The 19,148-nt window shown below is 55.0% G+C and overlaps 4 protein-coding genes across 4 annotated transcripts; 2 read left to right on the forward strand and 2 right to left on the reverse strand.

The window, feature by feature from the left end:
* Positions 1 to 104: 104 nt before the first annotated feature.
* On the reverse strand, positions 105 to 4,368 carry rrp9 (ribosomal RNA processing 9, U3 small nucleolar RNA binding protein). The gene is made up of 15 exons (XM_086168965.1): positions 4,166 to 4,368; positions 3,949 to 4,043; positions 3,766 to 3,878; positions 3,622 to 3,689; positions 3,492 to 3,533; positions 2,066 to 2,192; positions 1,867 to 1,991; positions 1,705 to 1,797; positions 1,531 to 1,631; positions 1,322 to 1,456; positions 1,185 to 1,247; positions 958 to 1,103; positions 782 to 861; positions 636 to 709; positions 105 to 242 (listed from the first exon to the last, which is right to left on the reverse strand). The coding sequence occupies exons 1-15, from the start codon at positions 4,244 to 4,246 to the stop codon at positions 143 to 145; spliced, it is 1,443 nt and encodes a 480-aa protein (XP_086025091.1). The 5' UTR covers positions 4,247 to 4,368; the 3' UTR covers positions 105 to 142.
* A 72-nt stretch (positions 4,369 to 4,440) lies between these two features.
* On the forward strand, positions 4,441 to 6,585 carry LOC147221846 (uncharacterized). The gene is made up of 6 exons (XM_086168966.1): positions 4,441 to 4,781; positions 4,870 to 5,034; positions 5,127 to 5,280; positions 5,486 to 5,661; positions 5,740 to 5,965; positions 6,039 to 6,585. Exons 2-6 carry the CDS (start codon positions 4,885 to 4,887, stop codon positions 6,218 to 6,220), a joined length of 888 nt encoding a protein of 295 aa, XP_086025092.1. The 5' UTR covers positions 4,441 to 4,781; positions 4,870 to 4,884; the 3' UTR covers positions 6,221 to 6,585.
* A 2,977-nt stretch (positions 6,586 to 9,562) lies between these two features.
* cav4a (caveolin 4a) lies at positions 9,563 to 11,461 on the forward strand. The gene is made up of 3 exons (XM_086168423.1): positions 9,563 to 10,281; positions 10,404 to 10,591; positions 11,035 to 11,461. Exons 1-3 carry the CDS (start codon positions 10,057 to 10,059, stop codon positions 11,183 to 11,185), a joined length of 564 nt encoding a protein of 187 aa, XP_086024549.1. The 5' UTR covers positions 9,563 to 10,056; the 3' UTR covers positions 11,186 to 11,461.
* Positions 11,462 to 13,719: 2,258 nt separating this feature from the next.
* oxtrb (oxytocin receptor b) lies at positions 13,720 to 17,493 on the reverse strand. Its single transcript, XM_086168914.1, has 2 exons — positions 16,500 to 17,493; positions 13,720 to 13,973 (listed from the first exon to the last, which is right to left on the reverse strand). The coding sequence occupies exons 1-2, from the start codon at positions 17,446 to 17,448 to the stop codon at positions 13,720 to 13,722; spliced, it is 1,203 nt and encodes a 400-aa protein (XP_086025040.1). The 5' UTR covers positions 17,449 to 17,493.
* Positions 17,494 to 19,148: the final 1,655 nt, after the last annotated feature.

The following is a 19,148-nucleotide window of genomic DNA, read 5'->3' on the forward strand; positions in this document are numbered from 1 at the left end:
GCAGCTGCTTCACACCACGCCGCCGCCCGTCACCTCAGACAGGAAGTGAAGATCTCACACAGGAAGTGGAACCCGGTGGTTTCAAGAAAAGGACCGGCGGGAGCGACTTTTAACCTTTTATTTACAAAAGAGAACGGTGCGGCTACGAAGAGGCCTGGGTGTCTTCCGGGCCGGGTTTCCTCCGCAGGGGGATGATGTAGATCCCGTTCTTGGCCTCCTTCAGACGCCACCAGCGGCCCAGCCTGCACACACACACACACACACACACACACACACACACCAGGTGAGTAGCAGTGTGTCGCCTGGAGTCCCTCCGGTCTGCGCTGGATGTTCATGAGGGTTTGTTTGCAGCAGATGGTGTAAAAGCGAACGCTAACGCTATCAGAACATTTCTATTTTCCCAAAATCAAATTTAGCCCGGTTTTAATCCTGGGGAGTTTTTATTTTCGGCGCCCCTGAGGATCCGAACATGTGACGTCTCCATCCTGGGAGCGTCCGAAGCGAGCGGCTCCATCTGCTCGCCTTTGTTCGGCGGATGCCAAACCTAAAAACGGTTGACCGAGAGCGCCATCCAGAGGACGAGAGGCGCGCGGGCTAGGAAAGCACCCGTTTCCATGGAGACAGGGTTGAGTTACCTGTGCTCCTGTCCGACTCCCGCCACCAGGAAGCTTCCGGAAGCAGAAAACTTCAGGCTGTTGATGAATCCGGGCTGAAAGAAGAGGAAGGAGCGGTTGGCGGACGGAAACGGAACGGGGCGGTCGTTTTCCCGGCGCCTCCTCACCACGGCGACGGCGAACAGGCGCTCCAGCCCGCGGTAGTTCAGGCCGCACTTCCACAGCTGCAGCAGCGAGTCGTGGGAACCTGCGGACACAGCGAGTCCAGATCCAGGACGGTCCGGAGATCCGGGACGGTCCGGAGATCCGGGGTTCGGGGTCGGTCGACGGCGAGGACTCTCACCTGAGGCCACGACGTCCGAGTTCTGCAGCGCGGCGACCGACGCCACCCAGTGAGGCTGCTCCGTCCCGGCGTCGCCGTGGAGACCGTGGGCCTGCTTCACCGTGCCGAGAGGCTTCTTCTTGTTGACGTTCCAGAGGGACACCGAGCTGAGGGCGACGCCAGGAGGGGAGAAGACCGGGTTAAACACCGGCGGCGGGTCGGCGGGGCGTTAAAGCGCGGCGTCGTACCCGTCGTCGGCCCCCGTGATCATGTGTTCCTCGTTGATCAGCTGGATGCAGTCGATGGAGCCCCTGGAAGGAACCACACGGAGATGAAGTCTCCGGGTCGGAGGTTTCCAGGCGTGGTTTCTACGCGCCGGACTCACTCGTGGCCGTGGAACACCAGCTGCGACTCCTCCGTGATCTTCCACACCCGGACCGTCCGGTCGCGGCCGCCGGCCGTCACGCAGCGCTCGCGGCTCAGGCTGTCCAGTCCCGTGATGGCGTCCTGGTGTCCGAACCTGAGGCGTCGCCGCGGAAACGGGTTACGCCCTGACGGGAAGGCGGGGTTCTTCCCCGGAGGACGGTCACTCACAGGGTCTCCACGTAGGCGTTCTCGTCCACGTTCCACACCTTGACGGAGCGGTCGTGGGAGGAGCTGTACAGGTCGTGGGATCCCTTCCTGAAGGACAGACCCTGGAGAAGGAAACCTCGGTGACGTCACCCGGGAGACGGCGGGCGCGGCGGCGAGCCGAAGGCGAGGACCTACCGACACCGGGCCTTTGTGGCCCTGGAACTTATACAGATGCTTGCAGGTCGGCGCCTCCCAGATCATGATGAGGTTGTTCATGTCTCCGCTGGCCTGAGAGAGAAGACACTTGTCAGACGGCGGCGGCGAGTTCTCCGGGCGGAGACCAGGAGGAGAACGCACCAGGTACTTCCCGTCCGAGGAGATGGCCATGCAGAGGACGTGGGCCGTGTGACCCACGTGCCGACCCTCCGTGCCTTTCCTGCCGCCGTGGACGGTGTGCAGCCTCTTCCCGCTCTCCACGTCCCCTGAGCCCGGGAGAAAAACATCACACACTCGCCCGCCGCGAGGAACACACACCACGGGGAGGGGGATCACACACATCTGATGATGGAGCAGTCCTTGCCGGCGGAGAAGATGCACTTTTCGTCGGGGCTGATGACCAGACAGGTGACGGGAAGCTTGTGTCCTTTCAGAAGCCGGATCTCCGAGGGATCCGGCGGCTGGAGCTGAGAGACAGAAGTTACATGATGAAGTGAGAAGAACTTATTTATCCCGAAGGAAATTGTTGTGCCAGAGTTTCCAGTAACAACATAACAGTAATAGATAATAGTAGGAGGGATAAATTGTCTGAACTGTAACTACAAAGATTTGAAGGCATCAAAGATGACGCCTCCTGGTTCGGAGGGTCGCCGACACACAAGACAGGCTAGCGTTTATTATCCAGGAACAAATAAGTATTTCGGCGCCGTGACTCGGCGAGGAGACGACACACTCCATTACGTCCAGGCAGGTCGAATAACTCGGTAATCTACAGAAACGCAACAAGCGGCGGCTGGAGACGCCTCAGCTTCGGACGGCGATAAAAGCGGGGAGGAATCTCGTAACGGTCACATCGACTGACTCCCTGACGTCCTTCTTCCACCTCTCTGACCATCTCCTTCCTCATCCCACCCATCCTGGTCACCACAAAGAGAAGCCCAGCATCTCAGTATGTTCACTCTCTTCTGCAGGAAGCCACCAGATACATTCGGGGCGTCTCGGAGGAATCGACCGGCATCTTTCTTTTCAGGAAACAAAGGACCCACCTGGTCACCATCAGGGGTTCAGCGGTGGACATTGTGGACACCTACAAATACCTGGGTGTCCACTTGGACCATGAACTGTCCATCTTCAAGAAGGGTCAGAGCCGCCTGTTCTTCCTCAGGAGGCTCAGATCTTTCAAGGTCTGCAGGACCATGCTGCAGATGTTCTACCACTCGGTGGTGTCCAGCGTCATCTTCTACGCTGTTGTGTGCTGGGCAGCAGGATCAAGACAGCTGATGCTAACAGACTCAACAAGCTCATCAGGAGAGCTGGATCTGTCCTGGAGTGGAGCTGCAGTCTGTGGTGCAGCTGTCAGAGAAGCTCCTCAGCATCATGGACGTCCATCATCTCCTGCATGGACACTGACGTCCTGTCAGAGCTCTTTCAGCCGTAGACTGATCCCACCAAGGAGCTCCACTGAACGCCACAGGAGGTCTTTCCTACCTGAGGCTATCAGACTTTTTAATTCCTCTTCCTTCAGCCGCAGGGAATCTTCAAATCTTTGTACTTTTTAAGACCTAAAACACTTGATAGCCTGAACCTTGACACTTTATATTTTTTTTGTATTTCTTATTCTCCCTCCTTCCAGCTATTATTGCTATGTTTTTTGCTTGAAACTCTGGCACAACCCTTCGGGATAAATAAAGTAGTTCTCATCTCATCTTCTCAACCGGGCGACGGTTGGAAGGCGTTGGTTTTTCCTCAGGAGCTTCTGGACTTACATCTTTGGCGATGCGCCTCTGCAGTTTCCCTCGCTGTTCGAGCTGGAGAAGCAGAACACACAGCAGAATCAGGGTCTGTATTTTGGAGAAAGGAGCGATCGTGACCTTCTGGTGCAGAGAGGCTTCCTACCACTTCATCTCGGAGTCTCCCGGCGACCAGCTCCGCCTCGGCGGCTTCCTCCTCCGCGTTGCTGTCCTCTGGTCGGGGCACATTTCTCGGTAAACACGGGCGCGGATCTCCACCCGGAGCCCCCCGGGGATCCCGGACACTCACCTCCCGCCTTCAGCTGCTCCAGGTAGACCTTGGCTAACCTCAGCTTCTTCTCCTGGGGGGTTTCATCCCAGTGGAGCTCCTCGGCCGGTTCCCTCCTCCTGGTTTCCCCCGGGCTGTGGGGAGACACAGCGGCTGAGGCCGGACGCTCCGCGGCAGAGCTAGCTACATCAACGGGAGGATCACCTCTCTGTTTCCGACTCGCTGGAGATTTCTTCGTTGTACTTGGAGACTTTCTTCTTCAGCCCCGGTTTGCCTTTGCCCCCCGCCGGCCCCTCGCTCTGCGGCGCACCGGGGGAGGTTGGATTTAGCGGCGGAGGAGAGTTTAAAAACACACCGGCGCGGCGTAGCATGGAAGCTAGCCGGCACCCGGCTAGCTTCCATGCTAACTCCACTCACTCACCTTCCGCTTCGTCGGGGCGGCGTTTTTCCCCCTTTTGACCGCTTTGCCGTCTCCGGACGACTTAATGAAGAAGGAGGACATCTTGAGAGCGGCTTCCGAGGACGCGTGGGAGAAACTAAACACGTCTTTCCCCCACGGTGAACAACCCACATGGGCCAGTCGCACTTCAACCGAACTATCTTCCCGACCCGGAAGTAAGCGGCGGCGCTGATTGGCTAACAGCCTTAGATCCCGCCTCCTGAGGAAACGCGGCTCTCCCATTGGCTGCCAGCCGAGGGGGAGCCGCGCAGGAAACTGTTCTGGGCCGAAATCCTTCCCTCGGGGAAAAAGTTGTCGCTGCTTTGTTCCGCCCGACATTTGAAAAATCCAAACGGAACTTCTCGCTGACCTTCATCACCCGAGGAAGACTGTGGTCAACCGCCGGAGAAGGGCCGCTATTTCGAGCGCGTCGGACGGCCGACGCCTCTCGCCGCGGACACACACTCGCCGTCCGTGTATCGGGATCCATGTGCAGTACTGCAGTAGTAGTAGTACTACTACTTCCTCTACTACGCGGTACTTCCATGTCCTGGCGCGCCTCCGTCCTGAGCCGCTGCTGGCCCGGCCTGTCGAGCAGGTGAGAGGCCGCCGAGCGGACAACTTTCCAAGCGCCGCTGCTGCAGCCCTGAACCGGATCTCCTGATCCTGATCTGCTCTGCACCCAGGTGTCCTGCACCCCCATGCCGCCCAAGAGAGAGGCAGGGGCCCCTTCGCCCCACCAGCCCCCCAAGATGCTGAGGGGGGCCCCGGAGGAGACCGGCTCCGACCCGGCGGAGGACAAGTTCCGGTTGGCCCAAGACCCTGGATACTCACCTTTTCTCCACAACGAGGTGAGAAGCTCCCACCTCTCCTTCTTCTTCTCCTTCTCCTTCTTCTTCTGCTGCACCTCCTCTCCCACCCATCACCTCCCGTCCTCCTGCAGGACCCCCTGGGTTTGGAGGAGGATGGCTCCGGGAGCCCCGGCATCAGGACCGACACCATCAGCCTCCTGATGAAGATCGAGCAGCTGCAGGCCCAGCTGAAGTACGAGCGCCGGTGTCGCCTCCTGGCGGAGCAGGAGCTGCGGGAGCTGAAAGGTGGGTCCAGGAGGACCTCCTGCGTTCGTAAAACCGGCTGGACCCGGGCTGAAAGATGACCTCTGACCCGGATCTCCGCCGCGGGACCGTGCCGTTCTTGTTCTCGTAACCCGGTCGTTTCTTCGTCCTGTTTTGCGTTGTTGTTGTTGTTGTTGTTGTTGTTGTTGTTGTTGTTGTCACGTGTGTGTTTGTGACGCCGTCGCAGAGATGAACACCCTGATGATGCAGATGAGACACACGGCCCACGAGCTGCGGGTCACCCTGGACCACGTCCTGCAGGGCGGCGACGCGGCGGCGCCGCCGCACCTCCCGCCGGACGACGCCATTTCCTTCCTGCCGGAGCCCGAGGCGGAGATGACGGGGATCCACGAGGAGCCGGAGGTCAGGACTCCGGGGCGGGTCGTCCGTCTCGGCGCCGCCGTTCCCCTCGGAGAGTCACGCCTTCTTGCGTCCTTCCAGGAGGACCACAGCTTCCTGCATCTGGCGGAGAATCTGCGCGTGCCCAAGAACGTCTACGAGAGGATCGCCGAAATCGCCGACTATAAGAAGTACACGTCGGCGCTGCTGATGATCCTGTTCGACAGGGAGACGCTGGCGACGCACTCCCTGCAGGGCCGCAGGAACGCCTACGGCGAGGACTGCCACAAGCCGCAGCTGCCGCCCGACATCCTGAGGAGCATCATCGGTAAGACGCGACCGCCCGCCGCCCGCCGCCGCCGCTCGACCGCCATCTCACCCGCGTCTCCTCCCCCTCCCAGAACACGTGGCGGTGAAGTTCGGCGTGGACGGCAGCCAGATCAAGACGGCCATCCGCACCAAGCTGAACAACGAGGACAAGCTGCTGAAGAAGAGGCTGGGGCTCGGAAAGGCCGACAGCAAGGCCGGCGGAGACCCCGGCCTCTGCCACGACGCCTCGCTGCTGCCCGACGCCATGATCTGACCTTTGACCCCGCCGGCGCCCCAACGATTAGACCACTCGTGGAACTGTTTCTTAGAATTCTCCTTCTTTTTCTTCTTCTTCTTTTTTACGTTGACAGCGGCTGTTAAGGATCATATATCGGAAAATAAACAAAAGACGGACGCGGCGATTGAACCCACCCGGCAACCGCCGGTACGGGATGTGTGTGTGTGTGTGTGTGTGTGTGTGTGTGTGTGTGAGAAAGAGTAAACATTTGGAGATGTATCCATCTGTTGCGTGGAAGTAGCACCTTGGTAGTTTTAATTTATTTTTTACGTGATGATCTCTCCGCTCCACTGCATCGTCGTTCTTAGTAATTTAAGGGCCAATAAACATTTCAACTGGAAGTCCCGCCTCTTCTTTCCGTTTCCGGGGCAACCCAGCAGGGGGCGCCGCCGCGCTGGGATGGACGGGATGGAAGATGTTTACATACAGAGTGTGTGTATGTGTGTGTGTGTGTGTTCAGTTAGAAGATGCTCCTCTTGCTTGGAGAACCAGCTCTGCAGCCTGTCCTCCAGAAGCTTCCAGAGAAGTTGACTTTGGCTTGGAGGATGGTCCACCTGCCTGGAGGAGAACCAGCTCTCAGGTTCTTCTAGACCTGCTTCTGCAGACCACCTGTCAATCACTGGTTCCTCCAAAAGGTCTCCGTCCATTTATCCGTCTGTTATCCGTGGTGTTGATGAAAGCGTCGCCCTCAGGAAGTTCAGCTTCATGTTCCACCTGTGTGCTGTGGACCTGCTGATGGACCTGGAGATGGTGTCCATCTCGCCGCTGTTCTCCGCCGTGATCTTCTCGGCGGCGGCGTGCCGGGTCTGCATCTTCCTCCGGGTGTTCCTGGTCGCCGCCTGTGTCTTCACCGTCACGGCCTTCAGCGTGCAGAGCTACATGGTCCACCCCATGTGCTGCGAGGTGAAGGTGACACTGAAGATGACCTTCTCTGGACCACCGAGTTCTAGGAGGCCTCAGGGAACGAGGACTTCCTGCGGTTCCCGCGCAGGACCGGCGCCGTCTCGGCGAAGCACTGTGGACCGGAGCGACAGATCCAAGAGGAGACGTCTGGTCCCACCTGACACCTTCAGGAAACGCTAGAATCAAACCTTCTGCTTCTTCTCAACCAAACTGCAGTAATTGTTAATAAAAGCTTTATTTATGTCAAATATCTTCAGATCATTACAGCAGTGTGTGTGTGTGTGTGTGTGTGTGTGTGTGTGTGTTGCCGCCTGTTGCTGAGAACCAAAGGTTGAGGGACGTCTGATTCCAGAGTTCCACCAGCCAGCAGGACCTCCTGGAGGTTCCTCCAAAACAACTCATCCATTCACTCAGCATCATCAATGTGGAACCGGACCTGGATCAGACCTGGATCAGACCTGGATCAGACCTGGACCGGCCCCGGGAAAAGATCTGGAGCTGCTGGAGGGTTCAGAAGCCATGTTGGAGCAGGAGGTCCTGCATGGACATGGTGGAGGTGGTCCTTCAGAGGGACCCTGGTGTGGAAGAGAAGAAGCTCCAGCAGCGTCCCTCAGCGCCCACCGTCCTCCTCGCCGCCATGGCAACCAGGAGTTCTCCTGGACCTCCTCCCCTCACACGGGCCGCCGGTCACCCAAACTCTACAACACCGTCAACTCCTCTTTTTCGTTGATCAATCAATCAATCGATCAATCAATTAATTAGAATTCCAGCAAACAATTTAAAACAAGAACTGTGATTTTTGAGTCATCAGGCAGAGGCAGCGTATGTGTGTGTGTGTGTGTGTGTGTGTGTGTGTGTGTGTGTGTGAGTAGGGGAGTGGATCAACCACACACACACACACACACACACACACACACACACACACTCATTTCCAGACACACAGATACTGAGCTAAAACTGATGTTTGACACAAATCCTAATCCCTGACATGAGGATTATATTTCTGTCCTTTCCTCAGATGAGATCCATCATCCATCTATTGATCCATCTATTGATCCATCTATTGATCCATCCATCCATCCATCCTCAATCAATTAATCAATTCATTCATTAACCAAACCAATACACCCATCAATCCATTGATTATCCCTCCATCCACCCACCCTATCCCTTCATTCTATCCCTCCATTCACCCTTCCTGTTCTGTATACTGGGGCCAACACACACACACACACACACACACACACACACACACACACACACACACACACACACACACACACACACACACACACACACACACCTTTAATCCGTGCTGTCAATCATTGAATAAAGCGCAGCTCAAACACACGGCTGTTTGAACTTCACATGGACGACTCACACACACTCACACCTTCCACTGACCCACACACACACACACACACACACACACACACACCATCTGTCCGTCTCTGCGGTCCATTAGTGAGCCTCGCTCTCCTGCACCGACGCAGGAAACTTTATCTAAAACACACCCAGTTCCCGGAGAGGGCGGTTGCCATGGCGACCAGGGGGCGGCGAAGGCCTTGTTTGTTTTTGTTTCCATTTCAAACAGAAACGTTGCTTGATTTTCGAGTCTGATCTGGTACCTGATCGATAGACGGATAATCAATCGCCGACGGATCAATACCGAGAGCGATCGTCTCTCTGACCTCGCCGACGCCCCGCCGGGTGAAATATTATGGGATGCCTTTGTTGACGGTCCAGAGGAGGAGGTGTTGAGTCAGAGATGATCGATTATTGATGATCGATTATTGATGACCGATCACCTTTCTGAGCTCCTGACCTTCCACTCTGATCAGTCACCTTCTGATTCTGTCGCTCCAAAACACACAACACACAACACACAACACACAACACACTCTTGGAAGGGAGCAATGCTGAAAGTGTGTGTGTGTGTATTACACTGTGTTTTTGTGGGTCTGAATGTGTGTCTGTTTTGGTGTGCGATTCTGTGTGTGTGTGTGTGTTGTTTGTGAACATGCGCGTGAGTGTCTTTGTTTCAATGTGTATGTATGTTTGTGTGTGTGTGTGTCAGTGCATGCACACACATGCACACACTGTGTATGTTGTGTGTCCTTGTATGTGTGTGTGTGTGGTGTGCCTGAACATGATTGTGTGTGTGTGTGTGTGTGTGTGTGTGTGTGTGTGTGTGTGTGTGTGTGTGTGTGTATTAGAGTGTGTTTTTGTGGGTCTGAATGTGTGTCTGTTTTATTGTCCAATTCTGTGTGTGTGTGTGTGTGTGTCTCATTGTGTGTGCTTGTTTCAATGTGTATGTATGCTTTGTGTGTGTGTGTGTGTGTGTCTCAGCAAGTCCCTGAGTGTCTCGCTGTGTGTGTGTGTGTCTGTGTGTGTGTGTGTGTGTGTGTGTGTGTGTGTACGTGTGTGTATTTATATTCTTGGGTGTGTGTCTGTTTGGGCTTGTCTGAGCATGTGTGTGTGCATGTCTCATTGTGTTCGTGTGTTTCAACGTGTTTGTATATTTCGTGTGTGTGTGTGTGTATCAGTGTGTGCATGTGTTTGTTTGTGTGTCATTGTATGTGTGTGTGTACTTGAACATGCATGTGTGTGTTCCTGTGGGCCTGGACATGTGTGTGTTTCAGTGTGTGTGTGTGTGTGTGTGTGTGTGTGTGTGTGTGTGTGTGTTAGACCCCCCCAGTAAAGTGATCCCCCGTCTGTGAATTCCATCCGTCCTCCGTCAGGCTCTGAATTTACCGAGAGTCCCTTCAGTCAGCTGAAGCTCTGCCACCACCAGGACCTCCAGGACCACCAGGACCACCAAGACCTCCTCCAGTTCCACCTCCAGAACCTCCTCCACCTCCTCCACTAGCACTTCCCCCACCTCCGACCCCTCCCGGGGCTTCGCCGTCATGGCCGCCACGATGGAGGCCGAGGTGGAGATCGACCTGGGCGAGTCCAGCGGCTCGGAGGACTCCCGCGGTGAAGAGGAGCCACGGACTCTGTGGCGAGCCCCGAACACCTCGCACACCCCGGACGAGGAGGAGGACATCCACACGTGCACGAGGGTGGAGATCAGCGACACCAAGCCGCTGCTCGACACCCGAGACCCCCGAGGGGTCCACGACGCCCTCAAGGTACTACCGGCGTGCAGTCTTTCACGGGCGCTTACTTGTATGCTCGGGATCCAAGCTGGTCTGCGTCACATTCGGGAACAGAGGGTCGGTTTTCTTTCTTGTTCTTTCCCTTGCGCGTCCAGGTGACGTTCGAGGACGTGATCGCGGAACCGACGTCGGTGCGCAGCGGCGACCGGGTTTGGTTCTGGAGCCACGCGCTGTTTGAGGTGACCCGGATCTGGACGTACCGGGTCGTCACCGCCGCCTTGGCCGTTCCCGCCGCGCTGCTGGGCGGCCTCCTCTTCGCTTTCCTCAGCTGCGTCCACATCTGGTGAGATCAGAACCAAGGAGAAGGACCTTTAATTCTAATCTGACGTTGCCCTCGGATTCGATGTTGATCCAGCAAACAGAAAGGGAACTCCTGGAGAACCTTCTGACCTTTTATTCCAACCCTTCATCTAGTTCTGTTTGGATCGTACTTTCGAGGTAGCTCCTCTTTATCGCGGTGACTAGATTAGCTTCGAAGGTCACTCGGATCAGAACCGGGGTTCGGTTCCCCGGAGGTTCCACCGCTCCTCCACTTGAACCCTTGAGGAGCAGGTAGACCTCCACGGTCATATAGCTCCTTCACCTCCAGGCTGTGGAACCAGATGACCACTATCTTCGGGTTCCTCGGGTTCCTCGGGTTCCTCGGCTTCACGACCGGCTGCCACTGCTCGAGTCCCTCCGGGTTGACCGATGACTTGGGTTTGACCTTCTGCTCCCTCCTGACAGGACCGTCGGTCCTTGCCTGCGGTGCCTCTCCATCGGGACCTCCTGGCTGCAGAACCTGTGGAACGTGGCGCTGGGCGTGATGGTGCGACCGCTCTTGGCGAGCGCCGGCGGCTGCTGCGGCGGCTTCAGGGTCCACCTGAGCCAGGAGTGACCTTCCCTCGGGGGCCAAGAGGAGTCCGGATCTCCGTCTTCTCCCCGGACGTATCCCCTCAAACAGGGTTGTTTCCGAAAGGGACGACGGCAGAACTTCTTCTTCTTCTTCTCCGGTCGGAGGAGAAGTTTCCACGTGACTCTGTTGCCATGGCGCCCGTGACGTGGCGACGGAATGATGACTCGAGCGGCGGCGGCGGCGGCGGCGGCGGCCTGTCCTCCCAGGAGAGGCGCTACAGGAAATAAAGTCTGATTTGGAAGATACAGCTTTTATTAAAAAGCAACTTTCTAGACTTTTCCATCAATGTCGGGTTCACGCCTGAGGACACACACACACACACACACACACACACACACACACACACACACACACACGCTGGTGTTTCTGATCGATCGCATTGATTGTTTCTGGAGATCAACAACAGCATGGATTCTACTTCCTGTTTGCCTTCATAGGAAACAATTGTGTGTGATGTGTGTGTGTGTGTGTGTGTGTGTGTGTGTGTGTGTGTGTGTGTGTGTGTGTGTGTGATAGAGCGAGTGTGTTTGCGGGACTGTGTGTGAGCATGCGTGTCTGCACATGTGTGTTTGTGTATGTATGTGTTTGTGCGAGTGTGAATGTGTGTGTGTGTGTATATGTGTGTGCGAGTGTGTTTTGTGTGTGTGTGTGTTGTGTGACTTTGTGTGTCTGTGTTAGTGTGTGCATGCGTGTGCTAGAGTGTGTATTGTGTGTGAGTGCGCATGTCTATGCGTTTCTGGCTGCATGAATCTGTGCTTATTCATTTTGTGTGTGTGCTTGTGTGTGCCTGTGTGTGTGTGTGTATTTGGTGAGTGTGTGCGTGCATGCATGTGATTGTGAATGTGTGTGTGTGCATAGGAATGTGGGTGTGTGTTAGTCTGTGTGTGTTTTCTGTGTGAGTCTGACTGCATTTATATCTGTGTGTGTGTGTGTGTGTGTGCATGTGTATATTTATATGTGTGTGTGTGTGTGCGTGTGTGTGTGTGTGTGTTTCATTAGGTGTGTGTAGTGTCATATGAAATGAAGCTTCACTTGTAATTCAAGTCCAGGAATGTCAGCAGCTGCACAATGACAGCCAATCCTTGGACCACACACACACACACACACACACACACACACACACACACACACACACACACACACACACACACACACACACACACGCATGCGCACACACACACTCAGTTGCGTAGTGTGTCCACCAGGGGGCGCCACCGGACGGCCACACCAGCAGCAGCTCAAAGGGTCTCCAATGTACCTCAGGCAGGCTTTTGCGAGGAACCCGGAGAACCTGGAGAACCTGGAGGAACCCCTCGCAGACACGGTGGAGAACATGGAGACTCCTCAGAAGAAGGCCTCCAGCTGGAACAGAACCAGGGACCTTCTTGCTGTGAGGGACTCGTGGAGACAAATGATCTGCAGGAGGAAGGTCCTTTGAGCTGAGGAGCTCCGCTGATCCTCTGAGGGAACCTGGAAGGTCTTGCATGCCTTCAGAACGTCTTATGACATGCGAAAACATGTAAGAACAACAAAACATGTAAAAACACGTCCTTCTGGTCTGTTTTGCCGGAAAGCAGGCGAGCAGACTTTGGACAGATGGGAGGCCGGAGTTTTTCCAGAAAGACATCTTTCTTGTGTTACCGGTGGATCCAATCACAGCGTTTGTTTCGCAAACTGAACTTTTCAAACACAGTTTTCATCAAACTGGAAGACGTTTCTGTAAATATAAATGCAAGTTTGGGGCTTCGACTCCTGTCGGAGGGGTCACGACACTGCCTCCATCCAGGCAGCCGAGGATCCTGCGGTTCAGAAGCAGGACCGCCGAGACTCGGTCGACACGATCCGGCACCGAAGCCTCAAATTCGGGAGCCGGGTGAGGAAGGGGGGCAGGTGGATCATGGAGGCAGGTGACATCTGAAGAAGTTGTCGGTGAGGTCCTAGGCCACTCTGGAATCCTGCTATGAACATGTGTTTGACTCTTTCAGAGCAGAATATGGAGAACTTCCCCAAAGGGAACCTGTGGGACAGCAGCAGAACCTGGACCAGACCACTGTACCCTGTCTTAACATCCATAGAGTGCCCTCTGGAGGGACCTCCGCCACTCCCCTTCTGCCCCAACCTGTGAGCTCCTGATCTACAGCCAGGACCCAAGAAGGCCTAAGAATGCACAAACTATTTTTTGAGATCCCCAAACCGAGATTATTTTAGGGAAAGCATACAAGTATTTGTCTTTGAAGGCAGAGGAGCCAGATCTGGAAGGAAGTGCACCCTGGCCCTCCAGAGACAGACGGTCAGGGTCGGGGCCGCACCGACCCGAGATGAACCTGAAGGAAGGTGGAGGGTAAGGGACCTCTTGGGGCCACTCATCTTTTCCAGGTTCAAAAAGTGAGATGTGAGTGGATGACGGTCAGAACACTTTGGCTCAAAACCTCTGTTCTGCACATCAGACCAGACCCGGAACAGGTCTGGAACCACAGAGAGGCCTCTGGAGAACCTTCTCAGTGTTTGGGGGGTCCTCAGGTGCTGGGTTCCGCGCTGCAGGAGGCGCGTGACAGGCTCCCGCTGGTCCTGATGGTGAAAGTGGCGGTGCTGCTCCTGGATGTGTTTCGCTGATGGCAACGGCGAGAAGAGGCGGTCAGGTGGGTTCTGCCGCAGCAGAAGAAGCTCCGCAGGACATCAGGGAACAAGGGTCCGGCAAAGAACATGTAGATCCAGGGGTTGCAGCAGCTGTTGAGACTGGCCAGCAGCATGGTGATGATGAAGGCCATGTCTGCCAAGAGAGAAACCATTATCAGCCTTTGTGGGGGGTTGACAACTCATAAGGTGGAGATGTTTAACTCCATGTTTAACGTCGGACTAAAACCCATCTGTGCAAAAAGTGCGCGCTGAGTACACAGGAAATACGGTACTACAGTATTCACAGGGCTTACTGTGTACTTGAATACTTGGTGTTCTGTCCAGGGTTCCTCACTCAGATCAGACCTGCTCAGAATCTTGTTCTGGATGGAACTGGACCAACATCCGTTAAAGCACCTGTTACTGAGTCGAGTGTCAGAGGCCACTTTCAGACAGAAAAGTTCCAAGAACCCAGTCCAAAGAACTCTTGTGCTCATATTTTGCTCCAGGAACTACCCTCGTCTTCCAGGAGAACCTTTTTGTGTTCTCAAGGGTAGCAAGGGGCAGCAGTAGGGAAGAGCATGATGTGCCACCAAAGCTCCACTCAAAAAAAAAAAAAAAAAATGCAGAGAATATTAAGAAGAGGAAGAGGGCAAGGGCACCATGGAGGTGGAAGCTGCCACAGCGCTCATGGAATAATAAGTGCTTTGCCATTTGAAGAACTCCGTTGGCTAACTCAGCACTTCTTTTAGCTGAAAATGTCGATGTTCCACTGCGAATCCCTGACACCCGTCTGTGGCGTAACAGGCCGGAAAGGCTTGGACCACAGTCCGTTTCCTGACGCCTCTTTCCATTTTGTTGCGAGAAAACAGCTGTTTGGTGATTGCAATACATTTTCAAAATGGCACACCACAAGGAGTATCTGGTCATGGGCGTGACGTGGGTGCTACCATTCATGGAACACCTACCTTAACCGAGTTCTTATGGAACCGTAAAAAGACGCCGCCTTGGAGGAGGTTCTAGGAGCTGCAAAAAGTTCCTACGGCGCCGAAGGGACTGGTATGTTTGAGGTCACTTCTACCCAAAAGACAGTTCCGACAGACTTGATTCAACCGGCCAATCATGTGCAAGGCTGATCCAGTGGGTTCGAAGCCTGGACTGCAGACCTACATCCTGGACCTGATTCCAGCTGCCGTTCCTCCTCCTTTGACGAAGGTGAAGATGGAGTTAATTGAACCTCGGATCTTTCGGGGCCGGCGTCCGAGACGTCTGTGATTTACCCTCTCGTCGCCGTCAGGAAACAACAGGGCGCTATGCGGTGCGTCTGATTGGATCTCCAGACCTTTTGGAGGAGCTGGCCGCCTGGGCAGTGGAAAGTGGACGACCTCCAAGTTTCAAAGCACCAATGAGGTGAGGCCTCGGAGTGAGTCGCCCCGTCACGCCAGCTTTGACCAGATGCCACGGAAATATGTTCCACAGATAAGGTACACTGTCCAGAGCAGTGAGCCCGGTTGCCGTTGGAGCAGGAAGGGAAAATAAATGCTCTTAAAGGGAAAAACATTTAAAAGAGACCTTCTATTTCTGATCATCATCATTTCTTTCATCCTCAATCCGTCCAGAGGCCTCCTGAAACCCTCCAGAAACCTCCGAGAAACATTCAGAAAACCTGCAAGACACCTCTCAGAAAACTCATAGAAACACCCAGGGAACCTCCAAGAACCCTCTCAGGAACATCCAGAAACATCAAGGAAACCACATGGAACACTCCAGAAACAGCCCAGAAACATGATGGAGGATCTCTGTCAGCAAAATCTTGTTAAGGCAACTGAACCTTTCCGTATGTAACTGCCGAGGTCGGGGGCTAGTCTGAGTTGTTTAGCAGAAACTAGGCTGAATGGGGTGTTTGAGATAATGTGGCCTTCGTCGGGCCAACAAAGGTACACCGTCTGGAGACTCACCCGAGTCTGAACATGAATAGGTTCTTATCCAGCGAAATTTGGAAAAGTTTGGATTCTGTGAAACCGACAAAACCTGCCAGATCACTCGGCCTGAGACTCGGTAGGCACCGGGCCTGGAGGGTGGAGATGGATCCCGGTCCGGCGTTGTAGGTGGGTGAAAGGTTGTGTCGAAGGCCGACTCCCTTGTTCAGAGATGGTCTTTCTGTGTTGACAAAGATGGCCTCTTTGACTCGTCTTCTGTCTGTTCTGGCCAGAATGTGGACACTGCTGTCCTCCAAGGAGTGGCCTTCAGGTATAGGTTGACTGCGGAGTCCTGTCCCGTGTTGGGCCATCTGATTTCACAACCTTCATGACTTCCCAGAAACATCCAGGAAACCTCCAGAAAACTCTCAGAAACATCTCAGAAACCTCTTTGCTCCTCAGAAGGCCAAAGGGAATCCGGCAATCCAGGAGGTTCGGAGGTAACATCATAACATCAGAGAATTGTATCTTGGAACCACAACTAAGAACCACATTTTGGAACCGATAATGGAACAGCAACTCAGAACATCTTAGAAGCACATCTCCCATCTTTGTCTTAGACCCATGTTTCAAAACACATCGAAGAACTACGTTCGTTTTAACTTTTTTGAGTAAACAATAAAAACTATTTCCTGTTTCCTCTGACGAAACGATTTTAAAATGATTGACCCCCTTGCCCGGCGACCCTTGTCTCCGGGTACCTTCTCTGGGTGCAGCAGGGTCCCACGCCGACCACATCTGGACGGAGAAGAAGGGCGTCCAGCAGAGGATGTAGGCCACCACCACCACCAGCGTCATCTTGGCTGTGCGGATCTTCGCTCTGGAGATGAGTCTGACGCTGCTGACGCGCGAGAGATGATGGTGATGGTGAAGAGAAGCAGTCGGAGGTGGCCAGGCACCTTTGGAGGCCCCTACCCGAAAGTGCTCCGTCTTGGTTTTCAAATTGAAGTTCTGCCATATCTGGAAACAGATGAGGCCGTAGCAGACGCTCAAGATGGCCACCGGCAAAATGTAGACGCTGAGGCTCATCCAAGTGACGTACGCTTTGACGCCCCACGGCTGCCCAAAGTCCCCCCAGCAGTCGTACACGCCGCCCCCGACGTCCCTCATGGAGAAGATGTAGACCTGGGGAGTGCTGAAGATGAGGCTGAGGAGCCAGGAGGCGATAACCCAGCCGCGGTCCCGGCCTCGCCGGGCGGCCCTGAGCGGCCGGCAGATGGCCAGGCACCTGTCCACCGACATCAGCACCAGCATGTAGGTGGAGGCGAACATGGCCACCACCTGCGCGTACTTCACCAGCCGGCACAGCAGGTCGGGCCCGCGGAAGCGGAAGGTGACGTCCCAGATGAGCTGCGGCAGCACCTGGAAGACGGCCACCACCAGATCGGCGATGCTCAGGTGCTTCATGAAGTAGTACATGCGGGACTGGCGGTGCTTGGCGGAGCGGATCGCCCGCAGGACGCAAGCGTTCCCCGTAAGGGCGAGCAGCAACACCAGCACCAGCACCGCCACCTCCACCTTGGCTACCTCCTCGTTGCGCTTCAAGGGACTGCGCGTTCCATTCGCCGGTGGACTACCGTTCCCGCGCCGCGCGTCGCCCCACGACGCGTTGCAAGCCCAGGAGTCCTTGGCGCCCAGAAGGTCCTCCATCCCGGCCGAGGTGCGGGGTCACATCCCAGGGCTGGTTTCGGGGGCGATATCCATTCCTGAGGAGACCTCTCGCCTGCTCCGGATGATCCAACACCCTGTCAGACCATAGAAGAAGAAGCTCAAATCATTCCACGCCACAGGAGACACTTCGGAATCGGTATTGACGTCCCGGGAGCGAGTGGCCCGCGGTCTTCATCATCCCCGCCCCCGGCCCGGTGCCTCTGCAGGGCTTTATCTTCCTTCTCAGCCCCTCCTCCTTCTCCTTCCCCTCCTCCTTCTCCAGCTGTGGAGGGTGTGGACGGACCTCACCGCTCCCTTCTCAGTACCACCCCAAAATAATCCAGCCGGGGTGTCATGGTCGCACCTCCTCCGACAACAAGCACCTCACATTAGATACTTTCCTCAGTTTCTCAGGTCGCTTCCTTCGGGAGGATCGTTCATTTTTTGGTCCGGAGTCAGAGGTTATGTAACAAGGACAAACGGCGGTCCAAACAAATAAACAAATGCTGGGTCTGCGTCTTTACGCAAAGCTAAGCTCACTAGCTTAGCTCAACCGGGACCCCGAGACTCCAGGGCCCCGGGTTGTGGTGGGGTGTTGACGTCAACGGCTAATTTGCCGGATGACTCAGTTACTTATTACGCGGTAATAAGTAACATCGGCGAGGAGCAGGGGAACCGGACCACAAACGTTCCCTTCTGGACGGGAACCTCGACGTCCTGGAGCCAGAAGATAACGCAAGCTTTCTGTCCCGTACCGCTCGACGGTCGCGTGCAGAAGCAGGTGTTTTTCCTGTTTTACCGCCAACCAATCGCATGCGAGAGGCCTGTTTCTTGGTCGATTGACTGGTTGTCATGGTAACTGGACCAAAGTAAAGCGGTCGGGATTACGCTGTCAAATTATCTGACATATTAGGCATAAATATGTCAGATTAGTCACTCTTCATTTTTGTAATATTGAGTTTAATTTGTCATACAAGGCCTTAATCTGGCAGATTAGGAATGAATCGACACTATCAGACTCTAATTTGTCATCTTAAGGTACACAAGGCATTAATGTATCAGAGGAGGCGTTAATCTGTCAGATGATGCAGATTACAGAAACATGGACTCCTGGGCAGCGGAGGTGAAGCCCTAGCTTCTCGTTCTCCTGGTTCTCCTGGATCCGTCCCAGTCGGTGTTGAGAAAGAGGAGCAAAGGTGATGGTGATGGTGGGGAGGATGAAGTGGAGTGGGAGGAGGACGGTGCGGAAACGCCGTCCGATTGGTCGGGGATCTAACGTGTCCACTGCCAATTTGTGTAAAAATACAGTTCCTCGCTGAATCACCAGGGACGTCTGCGGTTCCTCTTCCTCCGACCGAAGTCAGTCCTCGGATTTTACCAAGCAGGCAAACATCTCGACATTCCCGTCCGTCCAGTCATTTGGCCTCCAGACTTCACTTCCGCTGCGAGAGCGGAGCGGATTCCGAGGAGGGCGGCGATGGCCGTGAGTCATCGGAGGCCCGGCGGCGTCCTCCGGAGAAAGTCCTCCATGGGAAAGTACGGCCGGCCGGATCCGGAGTCCACTTCACACTCTGACCTGCAAGAGAAACTTCAGAACTTCAACAAACAGATACTGCAGCTCCCCCCTGACCGCCGGCCAGAACTGCACTCCCTGAACCCTCAGAGCGCCGGCGGGGGAAGAACATTTTGGTGCTCGGACA

The sequence above is a fragment of the Fistularia commersonii genome, chromosome 21, assembly GCF_037954325.1.
Source record: "Fistularia commersonii isolate RoL2024-O1a breed Wild chromosome 21, RoL_Fcom_v1.0, whole genome shotgun sequence".
NCBI lineage: Eukaryota > Metazoa > Chordata > Actinopteri > Syngnathiformes > Fistulariidae > Fistularia > Fistularia commersonii.

Excerpts from the sequence above, each read along its gene's own strand:
- oxtrb (XM_086168914.1), bottom strand. The coding sequence starts at position 17,448 with ATGGAGGACCTTCTGGGCGCCAAGGACTCCTGGGCTTGCAACGCGTCG. Across the intron at positions 13,974-16,499 it reads CCCTGCTGCACCCAGAGAAG|ACATGGCCTTCATCATCACC; the intron begins GTACCCGGAGAC and ends CTCTCTTGGCAG.
- cav4a (XM_086168423.1), top strand. The coding sequence starts at position 10,057 with ATGGCCGCCACGATGGAGGCCGAGGTGGAGATCGACCTGGGCGAGTCC. Across the intron at positions 10,282-10,403 it reads GGGTCCACGACGCCCTCAAG|GTGACGTTCGAGGACGTGAT; the intron begins GTACTACCGGCG and ends TTGCGCGTCCAG. Across the intron at positions 10,592-11,034 it reads CTCAGCTGCGTCCACATCTG|GACCGTCGGTCCTTGCCTGC; the intron begins GTGAGATCAGAA and ends CCCTCCTGACAG.
- rrp9 (XM_086168965.1), bottom strand. The coding sequence starts at position 4,246 with ATGTCCTCCTTCTTCATTAAGTCGTCCGGAGACGGCAAAGCGGTCAAA. Across the intron at positions 1,798-1,866 it reads CCTCGGACGGGAAGTACCTG|GCCAGCGGAGACATGAACAA; the intron begins GTGCGTTCTCCT and ends CTTCTCTCTCAG. Across the intron at positions 1,248-1,321 it reads CTGGTGTTCCACGGCCACGA|GGGCTCCATCGACTGCATCC; the intron begins GTGAGTCCGGCG and ends GGTTCCTTCCAG.
- LOC147221846 (XM_086168966.1), top strand. The coding sequence starts at position 4,885 with ATGCCGCCCAAGAGAGAGGCAGGGGCCCCTTCGCCCCACCAGCCCCCC. Across the intron at positions 5,281-5,485 it reads GGAGCTGCGGGAGCTGAAAG|AGATGAACACCCTGATGATG; the intron begins GTGGGTCCAGGA and ends ACGCCGTCGCAG. Across the intron at positions 5,966-6,038 it reads CATCCTGAGGAGCATCATCG|AACACGTGGCGGTGAAGTTC; the intron begins GTAAGACGCGAC and ends TCCCCCTCCCAG.